The sequence below is a fragment of the Myxine glutinosa genome, chromosome 5, assembly GCF_964187855.1.
Source record: "Myxine glutinosa chromosome 5, kmMyxGlut1.1, whole genome shotgun sequence".
NCBI lineage: Eukaryota > Metazoa > Chordata > Myxini > Myxiniformes > Myxinidae > Myxine > Myxine glutinosa.
Window position 1 is genome coordinate 115,098,171 of NC_136265.1, and position 14,922 is coordinate 115,113,092.

General features: G+C 46.1%; 1 protein-coding gene across 20 annotated transcripts in view; it reads left to right on the forward strand.

Annotated features, from left to right (window-relative positions):
- Nucleotides 1–14,922, forward strand: part of AFDN (afadin, adherens junction formation factor) — a 101,739-nt gene that overhangs the window by 51,064 nt on the left and 35,753 nt on the right. For 17 of the 20 annotated variants that reach the window (XR_013623540.1, XR_010984462.2, XR_013623541.1 and 14 more), the window contains 8 exons: nucleotides 2,888–2,982; nucleotides 3,160–3,407; nucleotides 3,758–3,839; nucleotides 3,986–4,083; nucleotides 4,177–4,238; nucleotides 6,619–6,824; nucleotides 7,118–7,138; nucleotides 8,224–8,369. Coding sequence is in view for 16 of the 20 variants with exons in the window: in XM_068116500.2 (XP_067972601.2) it covers nucleotides 2,888–2,982; nucleotides 3,160–3,407; nucleotides 3,758–3,839; nucleotides 3,986–4,083; nucleotides 4,177–4,238; nucleotides 6,619–6,824; nucleotides 7,118–7,138; nucleotides 8,224–8,369 (958 nt within the window). In the remaining 4 variants the exon portion in view is untranslated. The remainder of the gene's footprint in view (nucleotides 1–2,887; nucleotides 2,983–3,159; nucleotides 3,408–3,757; nucleotides 3,840–3,985; nucleotides 4,084–4,176; nucleotides 4,239–6,618; nucleotides 6,825–7,117; nucleotides 7,139–8,223; nucleotides 8,370–14,922) is intronic. The other 3 variants (XM_068116505.2, XM_068116509.2, XM_078778577.1) reach the window with 1 other exon arrangement.

A 14,922-nucleotide genomic window follows, 5' to 3' on the forward strand; every position in this document is an offset into this window, starting at 1 on the left:
TGTCCCCTCCTCCCCCTTCCTCCTCCTTCAACCGTGTCTGTTGCCCCCTCTTCCTCCGCCTCGGCTTTTGGCACAGGCCGCTGATCCTGTCCTCTCTGTGATTCTTCCCTTTATGCCAACACACAAGGAAGTTGGCACTATTACCCTCGGGGGTCCTACAGGTGGCGAGGTAACGTAGATTTCTATCTTTTAATCTCCTAATATTTCATTATTTTTTGCCACAGCAGCACAATTAAGGATGTAGTTATTTATGTTATCCATTGGTATGTTTATCCATGACCTCCGCTTGAACTTTGTTCAGTTGTGGGTACTGGTGATAAAAAAAAAATTGTATACTATGTTTTTGTTTTTTTTGTATTTTTGTATACTTTTTGTATGCTATTTTTGTATACTATGAAGGTGAGCAGAGAGTCTTGATTTTGGCAGTTTCATCAGAAGAGGGTTGCTGGCAGATATTGTGCATACTGCAGGAATATTTGGGGGACAGAGCACAGACAGAGCTGGGTGGGCTATGCCGGAGAGGAGTCTGTAGAAGACAGAAAGACCACCAAACCTGCCTGTGGTGAGAGAGTGAAAGCCCCTCCGAATCAGCTTCATCGCGGGAGATTCCAATAATTCTGAAAGCTTCGGTTTCATGAAGCCGAGCTAGGTGTGAGGCAGGAGCACCAGCCCAGAGGGGGGAGAGCAGTATTCCATCAAGCTACGGATGAAAGATTTGCAAGTGGTTTGTAATCTAAGCATTTGCAAGTGCTCAGATTTGTCAGGATTGAAAGACATGTTCCACTTGTTTGACCAGTTTGTGATATTGTCCAGGTCTGCAGAGAGTAAAGAGGCTGCTGCCTGCCAATCTGAGGGTTGAGATATGGAGAGGCAGAGAGTGGAGTCATCAGCCAAACGATAGAGAGGATTTTCCAGAGTCAGAGAGATCATTAATGCAGATCAGAAAAGTACAGGGCCCAGAACACTGCCTTTAGGAACTCTAGCCTGAACAGGAAGGGGAGAAGAGAGAATTCCATTCAAGGCCACACGTTTGCTGCGGCCAGAGAGGAAGTCCGCAAGCCATCCGTGGAGTTTCCATGGATACCAAAGGAGGGGAGTTTGGAGAGCAGAGCGGGGTGCCAAACCGTATCGAAGGCACGTGATATGTCCAGTGAGACAGCTCTGATTTCCTGTTTAGCATTGAGGACCTCCATCCATTGTTGAGACCGTAGAATGACCTGGTCTGAATCCAAATTGATGATCCGAGATCAAGCCATTGGAGAAGAGGAAGGATTTAATATCGGAAGCAATGATGGATTCCATGACCTTGCTGATGTTTTGGAGCAGGCTGATTGGTCTGTAGTTGCAGGGATCTGTTTTCCACCTTTTTTTGTGTAAAGTGGTGATGTTGGCTGATTTCCAAGCTGATGGAAGATGACCTTGAGCAAAAGAGAGGGTGAAGAGAATAGAGAGAGGGTGAGATAGAGCGGCAGAGCAGGATTTTAGGACCTGTGGGCTGATGCCGTCTGGTCCAGTTGCAGAATTAGAGTTGAAGTTTGACAGAAACTTCTCCACCTTGTCAGGAGAGAAGGACACAGAGTCCAGGAGCAGCTGGGTACAACTGGGTAAGGTGGGTGCAGAGAGAGATGGGTTTGGGACACAAGATTTTGAGGCAAACACAGAGTTGAGGCATTCGGCCTCTTCACGGGCAGTGTCGGCAAGTAAGGGAGGATGGAGGGGGGGCAAACACTAGAAACAGACTTGACCAGATGCCACTAGGATTTGGAGGAGGGAGAGATGTTCGAGTTCAGTCTTGAGATTAGATTCGAGAGATATTGTTTCCTGGCTCTCCTGAGGGTAAACAAACTTGTTCCGAGCACTTGTAGGGAGAGCTGTTGACAGTGTGTCGGAGATTACAGAAGAGTGAGGAGAGAGGGCAGGATGAGGAGAAGTAGGACAACATGTTAGGTGGTGATGGTATAAGGAGCAGTGAGGGGTAATATGAGGTTGGGCAGAGGGAAGTAGAAGATTGGAGGAGGTGTAGGAATGAGTTTGAAGAGAGGGCATCTTTGTTGATGTGTGAGGGGAAACTTTGAAAATAAGTGGTGAGGGGGGATATTTGAAGTGGAGGGGTGAGGGGGGAGATTTGAAGTGGAGGGGTGAGGGGGGAGATTTGAAGTGGAGGGGTGAGGGGGGAGATTTGAAGTGGAGGGGTGAGGGGGGAGATTTGAAGTGGAGGGGTGAGGGGGGAGATTTGAAGTGGAGGGGTGAGGGGGGAGATTTGAAGTGGAGGGGTGAGGGGGGAGATTTGAAGTGGAGGGGTGAGGGGGGAGATTTGAAGTGGAGGAGTGAGGGGGGAGATTTGAAGTGGAGGAGTGAGGGGGGAGTTTTGAGGAAGAAGAGGGAGGTGAGGTGGAAGCTTGAGTGGAGGGGCAAAAGGGAAGTTTTGAAGGGGAAGGGTTTGGGGAAGGTGGTGTTGGAATGGGGGTAGGAGGAAGTAGAGTGAGGGGACATGGAGTGGGAAGGATACAGGCAAGTATAAGTAGAGGGAACAGACAGGAAGGGTTTGATACCGAAGATGTACAAAAGGAACGATTAATGAAATGCATACACCGATTACAAGCTGGGGTTTTTGAGATATTCAAGTCAGAGATCCGTTTGAAGAAGTTGGAGGAGGTCCGATAAGGAGGCGAGCGAAGAGATTTGAGAAAGGAACGAATCTTTTGATAACTGTATTTTGTGTTTGTGTGTTATTCATTTTGTAATTGTGTATTTTTAATCATTCGGGCTGAGAGGAATTATTGTGTATGTTTGTATCATGTTGTCATGTGTGTTCATTCTGTTGAGTCGTGCCTGTACTGGTGTAGAAGGGGCTCTGATTGTGGTTAATGAGCGTGACTTTTTCCAGATGGGACAGACTCACGCGATAAGCCAAAGGTATACCGTCTGAAGCAGAACGTCACAGAAGTTGGCTCAGAGCCAAAATCCCCACAGAGCATTCAGGTACTGCCACATGAGAAAGTTGGCAATGTTTGGGGGGAGGGGGTGTGGGTGGGTGGGGCAGGGGTGCGTGGGGTTTTGGGGTCACAGAACATGTCATCACCGTAATGGACATGTCAGGGCCATGGTTTTTCCTTGTCATACAATACTTCCTGATTTATTTATTTTCTCTCCATCCAGCTTTTGGGAGCAGGAGTGCTGCCTCAGCACTGCGTCCTCACCAACATGGATGGAGTAGTTACCGTCACGCCAAGCTCCATTCAGGCCGAGACGCTGGTGGATGGACGGCGCTTGTCGGAGACGAGCTTGCTGCGCTCTGGAGCAGCTCTGCGCTTTGGCAATGCACAAATTTTCAAATTTGTCGACCCTGTCCAAGACCTTCAGAGACTCGGTGGTCTGGAAGGGCCGCAGAGTGTGAGAAGACCCAGGTCAGAAGTTTGGTGGTTTATTAGTAGAAGGAGCCCTGTAGTTTCCTCCGAAACGTCAATCAGAGTTGTGGCCCGGGCACCTGTTTTGGAGAAATGTTAAAACAAATAATCATTGCAGTGAGTTGTTTTGAATTGAAAACGAACAACTTTGATTGGCTCCCCATGTTTGGAAATCTAACTTGCACATTTGCTCGTTGTAATTTTGTTATTTTCCGATGATTTTATTTCTAGAATGAAACCATCAATATGATGATGATCGTATGTTTTTCCTATCTCGTGCCCTTTTTATTGCTCTTCAATGTCCACCGGTATTTCTGAGATTACACACTAGTTCTATTTATCTCCCAAAGCCTTTCGGGTTCATCTGCCCTGCAAGAGACGACGTTCGATCTAGACGGTGACGTTCGCAGCAACACCACACGACCTGGAACGGTACATCGCTTTTGGTTCCTTACTCTGGCCTTTTGTGACAAACTATCAACTCTATCCTCTTGCTTTCTTATTACCACTCTGTTGCCTTGTTATTCATACGTGCACCATTTGTGCGGTTGGCGTGTTGAACTGGTATGTCTGATCAGGAGGCCGAACGGGTCGGACACAAACGCCAGGCCAGCGAAAGCTCTCTGCGGTTTATAATTCCATCAGACAGGCCAGACCGTCAGAAACGAGAACAAAGGTGCCGTCGGTGCTTTTAACGATGTTTTTGTCAGATTGTGCTGCTGGGTTTTTGTGAAACTGAGCCAGGCCCTGCTCCTTGTCTTGTCTACAGGGTCGTTAAGCCCCCTGGGATTGCAATGGAGCTGCCTGCGTCACTCGAGTTAACAGATGGTGGTGAGTCGTATTCTGAATGAAATAATGGAAAATTTATTATTTACTAAAAATGTCTATATTGACAAATTTAAATTTTCCAACAACTTGGCTTTTCTGACATCCATCCGCCTCTTTGATGAACAAAGACAAATACTGTCTCCATTGAAAATTCAGTGAATGTTTTGCTTGATATCCACTTCCTGTCATCCAGTGACAGGTTTAACTAGAGTTCATATAATTACCCATTACCCCATGCATTACCCCCATACATACTTTACCCCCCACATTCTTGAAAAACAACGACATTGGCAGGGTATGAAACACCTTTAGAGGCCATTTTTCCTGCGGGAGTTGGCCTTATATGGGTACCGTGGTCCCCTTTTTTAAGCAATGTTTTATGGCCGGATGCCCTTCCTGCCACCAACCCTGTTAGTCGCCTCTTGCGACACACACGGAATTACCAGTGAACTGGTACTCAATTTGCCGACCTCGGAAGGATGACAGGCTGAGTCAACCCCCCTGGCGTTCATTCAGCGATCGATCGGGATTCAAACACAGGATCCTAGGATCACAAGCCGGCACCCTAGCCGCTAAGCCAACACCAGTCTGCGGATGGCAAATGGATTGTGCGTGATGATGTAAAATGCCGTATATTTTGCCCAAGTACTGCTAAACGGGTTATCCAGAGCGTTCAAGTTTTTAATTCAACTTCAATAAAATAAAGATTTCAAACGTTTTAGGAAAACCTTTTTTTTTGGAAGTTTGCTGCCGTTGATTCAGTGTCTTATACACCACCTTATCGAACACGTTACTTTTGTTCATCGTGCCTGTTGTTTGTGTTTTTTAGGACATCCTTAAAAACAGTAAGCTTCCTGTTTGGAATTATTTTCAATTTTATTTGAATGCCAGGCAGACAGAGAAAATATATTATCTCGCTCTCCTCGGTGCATGCGCGATCGGGATGAATTTAGAGTCTAAGCACCGATAAACTGTAGGTTTTCCGATTAATGTTCAGATTCTGTTCAAAATACAGGTATACGATTCAGTTGAAATTAAGTGGTTCCTCGATCATAAACTGATGTTTGTAGACAGACAAAGTGAACCAATTGATTAACCCCTCTTTTCACATCGTGTGTGCTGGCTAAGAACTCTATATCACGACGCATGTGAATTGCATTTGCATATCATTGTGAAATTGGCTCTTTGAGAAAACCTTTTCCACAAGATGGAGTTTCTCACGATATAGTGTAAACGCACCACGGGTCGTTTGGTATGAAAAGTGAACCGATCTTGATCCACGATCCATGTTTGAGGTTCATGTACGTGTTTAGACACTACCTAAAGTGTATGTACATATTTATTGAGGTGTATCGAAGGCAACATCTGATATATTGAGAATTTACTTTCATTTTGTTAAAAAAATTTTTTTTTTCAATAGCTTAGCCCATAGGACAGGGCCGTCGAGAACAGTGTTTGTCTTGTCTTGTATGTATGTATGTCCCTCACAAACGTACATCAATCAGCTAAGGAACTGGTCACATGACGGGTGATGTGATGTGATTACGTCTGTGATGTCATTACAGCGTACGACGGCTGACTCCACACACCGCCATTTTGATTTATATGCCGTTCAGGCCGAACGTATCGTCGAACCTGTCATATATCACAAACGCCATGCTCTACCGTTACCTTTTTCATTCCGTGTGAAACAAACAAACCGATTGTTAAAATGACCATCAAATATTGAAAACATGGGCGTTACAAAGACGCAGTACATATAGGCCTAAGGCCTCATGCCTGAGTTTCAGGCTGCTTCGGATAAATTAGCTCGGGTTTCTTAATAGAGTAGTATCATCGTCGTAATAATAATTATTATTATGAAGTCAAAAACTTTTGAGACATCCTGCTCACAGACAGATTCTCTTTTTAAGGCCATTTTCCCTGCTAGAACAGGAGTTAGCCTTGTGGGCCCATGACAATCGTCATGTTTCCCTTTTTGAGGCAATGTTTTTATGGCCGCATGCCCTTCCTAACGCCAACCCTTTAGTCTCCTCTTACGACACGCAGGGATACGGTGTACCTATTCTAAACAGGGGCGCACACCAGCATCCTGCTCACAGACAGACAAACAGAAAGGGGTGAAAGCATGACCTCCGCCCACCTTTGGTGGTGGAGGTAATGATAGAGAGTTTCCCTGATGGTACTGGAGCTACCATTGTCCTGAAGGTGCTCCGCTGCCACTTATTCCGAGCAGGTGTGGTGAAACAAAATGGCCATGCATGTGACTATGGTGAACCCACCCTCTCCACCCCAATGGCCCTTCATAGTGTGCAGTCCTTGTGTATTGTGGATGAAGCATGATCACCGATGTTTGGCTGCAACTTGTCTTTGTGCCGTGCAGTGGAGGAAGCGATTCTTGCCAGTATTATTCACTACACGAACAGCTCCACAGTTCACTTCAAGCTGTCCCCCACGTATTCGCTGTATCTGGCGAGTCGCTGGGTGCTCGCCGGACCGGTGCAACCCGAACCCGGCAGGGCGGAGCGTGCGAGGCGGACCGGAATGCTTGTAAGCCGCATGGCAGCCACGATGGAGACAGTGGTGCAGGTGAGTACCTGGTGTGTTCTTATGACTGGGTACAACATGAGACCTTTTTGGGGCCATATAGTATTTATTACATATGCACGTGGTCGGAGGGGTTGATTTGACCAAGGGGAAGAGTGTGTATGCATGCGATAGAGGGACAGACAGGTAGAGGGATGGAGAGATACGGAACATGTGGAGAGGGAGTGAGGGGGAGTGGAATTCTACTACTGCAGCATAAATATTTTTCTTTTTGTTTTCCAACCAAGCTGGCACAGTTTGTATTTCCTCACATTCCTTTTTACTTCGTGTTGTAGGAGGCGATGAGGCTGGAAAAGGTATGACGTATGTATGCGTGTATATATGTGCGCATTTTAAATGTACGTCCGTGGCTGCGAGTTCACCATATGGAGCCCAATTAACCCATGCTGGCTGCTTCCTGGCGCATGATGTAATGCCTGCCTGGCACAATCTCTTGCAAGGCGCCTCTTCCATCCTTTTGCCTTCTTCACTGAAAGCCAAACTTGTTTCCTGTCTTCCACCACCTGCTATTGGCTTATGTTTAGCTGCTGTATTGGCCAATGTCTTGCCATAATGCTGTCTTGAACAGTGTATGTTTTATTTTCCACATGATGCTGCCCTCTTCTCTCTCTCTCTCTCTCTCTCTCCCCCCGCCCCCCTTCCACCCTCCGCCACACCATTCCGAGCACTATGCACCCCACCCCTCCTTTCCGATCCCAAACACCCCTCCTTTCCTATCACTCCCACCCCTCCTTTCCTATCACTCCCACCTACCCACCCCACCCCTCCCACCCACCCACCCCGCCCCTCCTTTCCAATCCCTAAACTCCACCTTTCCTATCATTCCCACCCACCCACCCCATCCCTCCTTTCCTATCCCACCCCTCCTTTCCAATCCCGACCACCCACCCACCCCACCCCTCCTTTCCAATCCCGACCACCCACCCACCCCACCCCGCCTTTCCTATCCCTAACCCCTCCTTTCTTATCCATAAACCCCTCCTTTCCAATCCCAAAACACCCCGCCTTTCCTATCCCAACACCCCTCCTTTTCTATCCCATCCCCTCCTCCTTTCCTACTCGCTCCCCTCCTACCCACTCCCCACCTACCCCTTCCCCACTCTTGCAGACAATATTACATTTGGCTGTGTGTACCATAAATTCATTTCTGGTTGTTGTGCATTAATCTTCTGTTTTGGAAAGTCCACCTTATAAGGTTATCCATCGATGAGCTAATCGTTCAGCAGGACCTCAATGAATACTGGAAACTGCACTCTTTGAACGTTTCTATCTTGTGTTTTAATATTCTCACAATAATTGTGTTATTACATTGCTTTGATAGTTTTTGTGCAGTGTTTGAACGTTTTTCCTGCTCCTCACGCATCTCTCATCTTTTGTGCAGGAGACAAACAGCACAGCCGGCTCGCTGGCCTTCTGGATGGCCAACGCTTCTGAACTGTTAAACTTCATGAGACAAGATCGAAATCTTGGACCGCTGACCCCAGATTCGCAGGATGCTCTCGCTAACACTGTTCAAGTAGCTTTCAGGTGAGAGGATCTCGATTTGTTCCATGAGGTACGACTTTGATGGTGTTTGAGGTTCTCAGGGTGGTCTCCACCACAATCTAATGGTGAACTGGTCATACTTCCCCCTTTTGTTTACTCTCTGATCTTTACATGTTTTGTAATGACTGGCGCAACAGGACTTGAAGTTTTTGTTACGGATTTTAAAGTTTCTCAATTGTAATCGTTTTTCGGCAGTTCAAGATCGTTTTTTTTTTTTGTTTTGTTTTGTTTTTTGTATACTGAGTCGAGGCTCGTGAAAGAGCTAACATTTATTTCACAAACAAATCAAACAGACAAAGAAAATATATAAAAAGAGGGAGCGGAAGACAAGATGGGGAGAGAAGGGGAAGCACACAAACATACAAACATAACATTTGAGAGCAGGGAGATGTGTGGGAGGGAGAGGACTTGGGGGGAGGAGGCGTGGGAAGCGGGGGGGTGTGGGGGGGGTTGAATGCGTGAAGATAGTATAAATGAAGTAGCGAGGATTTCAAAAACTCACCACTAGGCGCATACAAGCAGCAGCTGTGCTTCCATTGTCAGCGGAGGAACTCAGGGTGGTATATTTTGTACCTGAGACTTTTTGCACCTTTTTAAAAATCTTTTGCACCAACTGTTCCTGGACGCTGTTTCTTTTGCACCAAAGAAAGTGGAAAAGTTTCTGGCCACTCTCGACTGACTCTGCAACTGGACAGGACAGCATCGGCTTACGTGTCCTAAAAATCTGCTCTTGCACATCCTCTGTCTGCCCTTTTCACCGTGTCATTCACCCTAAGTCATCTTCCATCTGTTTGGAAATCAGCCAACATCGCTGCATTACATATGTAAAAAGTTGCAAAAACACATCCTCTTAACTATAGACTGACCGATTAGATTACTTCCAATCACAGGGTTCGCACAGTCCTTGAAACTCCTTGGAATTACTGGAAAAATAAAAATTCATGTTCCAGTCTTGGAAAAAGTCTGGAAAGTCCTGGAAAACTTGTTAAAGTCCTTGAAACTCCTGGACAATTGCACAAATAGAAATAATTTGCCAGGCCTCGGTTGGAATTGTTAATTCCGCCTTGATAATCTTTAAGATAATATAATAGACGGTTACCAATTTGAACCTCCCCCAGGGATTTACTATTAAAGCTTGACCAAAATGGTTTATCAGTCTGAACCTGGATGTGGACATTATTATTATATATACGTAGTGTGTTCAAAAAGTATCCGACCTTTATTTTTCGTGCGTAAAAAAAAAGAAGCTAGGGAGGCGTTGATTGGTGCATGTATGTAGGCGATCCTAATGCGCACACGTGAATTTTTTTCCCACCTGCAGAAGCTGTCATTCGACAGCAGACCGCCGATGAGTGAGGACATGTAAGTGAGCGCCGTCGGATTTTCGTTTTTGACAAAATGACGGAAAAACTTGAACAACGCTACTGCATCAAATTTTGTGTTTCATCAAACTTGCATCAAAACTGCAACTTGGTTTCTGGGTCGTACCCATAAACCCAGGACTCATCGCCAGTGATCACTGTGTTGAGGAAGCTGGGATCGCTGTTCACAGTCTCCAGCATGTCCTGTGCGATCTCCAAATGGAGTTGCTTCTGCTCAATCGTTAGCAGCTTTGGTACGAACTTCGCTGAGATTCTCCTGAAGCCCAAATCCTCCTTCATAATGGAATGAATGGTGTTGAATCTTGCGGATCGTTTCTACTTGGGAATCGCCAAGCTTTACACAAAATTTGATGCAGTAGCGTTCAAGTTTTTCCGTCATTTTGTCAAAAACGAAAATCCGACGGCGCTCACTTACATGTCCTCACTCATCGGCGGTCTGCCGTCGAATGACAGCTTCTGCAGGTGGGAAAAAATTCACGCGTGCATATTAGGATCGCCTACATACGTACACCAATCAACGCCTCCCTAGCTTCTTTTTTTTTACGCACGAAAAATAAAGGTCGGATACTTTTTGAATACTCGTATATATATATATATTTTTTTCCAATAAATTGTCTAGGCTCATGGAAGGCTTGGACATATAACAGACCAGGTCACAACATAACAAAGGGAACAGCAGGAGAAAGGGGAAACGCCACTAGCAGGGTGGAGGGAGAAGGTAAACTGAGACGGATGCAGGTCATGATGAGGGTTAGGGGAGAACGTAAAAGGTGGACAAGATGGATACATAAGCAAGATTTTGGGAGGGGTGGGGAGTAGTTTAACGAGTGTAAAAAGATCATGGCTTTGGATAGGGGATGACTTGACATGGTGATGAACAGCTGCCTTGGAGAGAAGATTGAGATTGAAGAGTGTGGAAGGCAGTTCCATAGATGGGAAGAGATAGGATTAAATGAGTGGAGGTGAGAAATGGTTCTGGATTTAGGCAGCTTAATTAGGAGGGGTTGCTGGTGGACAGTGTGTGTCCTGCAGATACCTTGGGGGGGGGGGGGGGCGGGGGGGGCGACAGGAGGGACAGAGCATGGAGAGGGTGGAGGATGCAAGACCAAAATTGAGGCGGAAGAAGACAGAGACACGCAACCTGTTGAGAGGCTCATAGACTCAGCTTCATCACGAGAAATTCCAATGATCTTGAAAGCCTTGGTTTCCATGGCATCAAGCTTAGCAAGATGAGGCAGGGGAGCCATCCCAGAGGGGTAGAGCAGTACTCTATCAAGCTGCAGTGGATGAAAGCCTTGTAGGTTTAGGTAGTAGGTTATAGACAGCAACCGCCCAGGGTAGTCCTACAGTTCGGACTCAGGAGCGTTAAAGTGGTGCCCGGAACCATCTTACACTCTCCGTGTTGGGATTGCTGGTCTTACTTTCCTGTCTCACTCAAACTAGAGCTACCGGGCTAGCTTCAATCTCTTTCTTACAAACAAACATCATACACTTTTCTTCTTTTATTTAAGGCCTGGCCTCGATTCGGACTATATATTCTGTGCCTGGAGCCTTCAACATAAAATATATGTATATGTATATGTATGTGTATATATATATATATATATATATATATATATATATATATATATATATATATATATATATATATATATATATATATATATATATATATGTATATATATATATAATTATATATATATATATATATATATATATATATACTGTATATATATATATATATATTGTTATGTCTGGGGGTAAAACAATATCTAGAGCCAGATAGATCCGTGTAGGTAGGTATCCGACTGTCGCAATAGGGAATCTTCTTGTAATTTCTGTTAGTCTGGTTTGTCGGGTTAAGATGTCTGCTTGTGAACATACCAGGATGTTCGAGTGTTAGATAGATAGGGATTAAGAATAACGCCCCTGTGTGTCACACCTGGTCATCAAACCTTTGTCCTTTATGGCAATGCACACCTGTAGACACTTAGTTAGGCCCTTGAGTGCACGCATTAATTAAATTCCCTTCCCTGACAAGACTTTGGAAGAAAACGGACAGGAAGCCAGTCCAGGGTACCGCCGCATGGACCGCAGCCAGCTGCACCTCCGCTAGGCCTCGGGTAGCTACATGTTATGACCACGCTACACGCTATGCGCTATGACCACGCTACAGGGAACGAGTGATGGGTTGGCGCGGTAGGCACGAACCTCCAGCGAACGAGTCGGTGTGTTGGGCACTGATTGGGTGGCGCGCCAAGGCTGACGTCACCGCGACAAGGTTATATTGGGGCGCGCCAAACTCTATGCGCAGTCCTAGCCCAAGTTTGCTGGCTTGCTTCTGGAGTTCTCTTGAGTTGAGTGGAGTTCGCTTGCTTCTTGCACATTCCTTTGTCTCTCTGGCACGTCCAACTCTTGGGAGAGCTGACTGGGACTTGGCAGACCGATCGTGTGTGGAGATCGACCTCGTGTGGAGCTGCTAGCCTGCGTTGGACATGTGGTGCTTGGAGCGAGGCCTTGTGGTGCTTGGAGCGAGGCCTGGTGGTGCTCGGAGGCGGACGGAGAGGGCCGCATGGGACGTCGACGGACCAAGACGACAAGACAGATAAGACCATTCCACATTTCCCCGAACATAACGGACGTTTCTATTTTCGGAATTCATCCCTTGTTCGTTTCTGAAGTCTGGTGTGTGGGATCCCAAATTAGGAATTAGATTTATCGGCGCGTTTACCTGTCCCTACCTTTTATTTGAATAAACCCTTGCATTATTTTTCATTCCTTGTTAAACCCGTGTCCGTCTGAGTTCGTTCGCCTTCCACAGGTACGCGCTTCCGCCGCTTCTTCCTCTTCACTTCTTCTTTCTCCCGCGTTTCATAGTTAAATCCGTGTTCGGTCGTCGCCTCCAAGTAAAGCCGTTTTTGGTCCATCCGCGAGCCCTGGTATTAACCTAAGGGTCCGCGCGACAATATATATTGTTGCGGATCTCTCAAGCCCGTCGACGTACAGAGGGGGGATTAAACCCTTTTCCCCCTCAGGTCTTCGAGTCCACGAGGCCGCGACCCACTTTATACTCGGGCGGATTGCAGAGCAATTCCAGCCGCCACCCCCGTCGCGAGCGTGCGGAAGGGTATCGGGTCGAATCCCCACGTACCTTCGGTACACACGCTGCCATGAAGACGGGTGCTGGACCTCGCACAAGCCACGCTAGTCGGATACGCCGAGCGGTTTGCGTGTCATGTGACTCGTGCCGTTAATTCTTATTGAACCGGATTTGAGCGGTTTTATTCGTGTGATGCTAGGCCAAAGGTGTGAAATGACATGCACGGTCAAATGGAAGGAAGAACACAGGTTTATTTACAATTATACAGTGATCAGGGTAAAGAGAAGAGACATAGCAGATACTTAGTCAATCTTACTTAGTCCCGGACAAGGCCCACTCACTCACGCAGGGAAAAGAAGGAAGGAAAGGTACGCACTCCAAACGCGTCCTTGGCGCCGTTCGCCCCGGTCAGCTCGTTCGGCGTGTCATCGGATGTTCGCGGCACGTGTGCAGGGAGCTCGTTGGCGTCTGTGGCCCCGGGATGGATCGTCTTCGCAAGCGCAATTAACAGCCGCAGAGCGCAGGGCACAGGGAGAGTTCGTGCCCAGAGAGAGAGCTATAACAAGCAACCGACTGACTTCACTCACGCGGGGTCACTGCTCTGACTCAGCTCTGACTCAGCTCTCTCTGGGTGACTGCTGCGGGGGGCCTGGGACAGGGTCTTATAGCCCCGCCCAGAGTCTTACCCGAATGTTCCAAGCCCCTCCTCTGGCTGCTGTTGTTAGCCACTCCCCTTGAGCTCCGATTGGCTGCTCTCCGCTTACCGGCCACTCCCCTGCAGTGCCTCCCTTGGGCCTTCCAGACTTGTTCCAGGCCTATCACGTGGCATTCTAGCCCAATCAAGGCCTACACTTACTGGCCTGCTCAACGCATACTAACACCGGAAAGGAGACTATGCTTACATTTAATAAGAAATAACTAAACGAAAGCGAGGCTACATGTTGTGGTGCAACTACCTACGAGGGGGGTTTATCCTCTATTCGCAAAACCGCAACAATATATATATGTATATATGTATATATGTATATATGTATATATGTATATATACATATATATATATATATATATATATATATATATATATATATGTATATATATATATATATATATATATATAATATATATATATATATATATATATATATATATATATATATATATATATATATATATATATATATATATATATGTATGTAATATATATATATGTATATATATTGTGTGCGTGTGTGTATATACTTTTCTTCTAAAGAAAGAAGTGTGTGTATATACATACATACATACATACAAAGGTGGATAGGAGCTCAGGTGTGCCAAAGAAGGACTGTGGACGATGGAGGATACTCATTCAGCATCTGGCTTTGGAGGCCAAATTTGAAATGTGGTTTGCCCAAGACAGATCATGGCTGAGAATGGCACCCAGGAGTTTGAATAACTGAACTTATTTGAAAGGGTTTTTGAGAAAGTAGATGGGAGGGTTTGCTGTATGGTCCTTTCGGAGAGACAAAGTGAGTGTGATTTCTGAGGATTGAAAGGCATATTCCAAGTGTTTGACCAGTTTGTGATTTTTGTCAAGGTCTGAGGAGAGGGAAGAGGTTGCTGTCTGTGTTTGCCTGTCTGTTGGAAAGATGACAGATGTCACGGCAGAGAGTGAAGTCATCAGCAAAAGCCATAAAGGGTTTTACAGAGAGCCATCAGCGAGATCATTGATGAATATTATGAATACGATGGGGGTACCTAGAACACTGCCTTGGTGTACTTCAGCATTGACAGGGAGAGGAGAATAAAGGGTTCCATTGAGAGCCACACATTGGCAACAAGAACGGAGGAAGTCAGCAATCCAAGAGTGGAGTTGGCCTTGGATTCCATAGGCAGAGTTTGGAGAGCAAGGCATGATGTGACACTGTATTGAAAGCTCGAGATATGTCCAGAGAGATGGCCCTGATCTCATGTCTGATATTGAGGGCCTCACTCAATTGTTGGGAGAGTCGAAGCAGCATGGATCCATTTTTGCAACTTTTTATGTAATGCTGTGATGTCGGCAGATTATTAT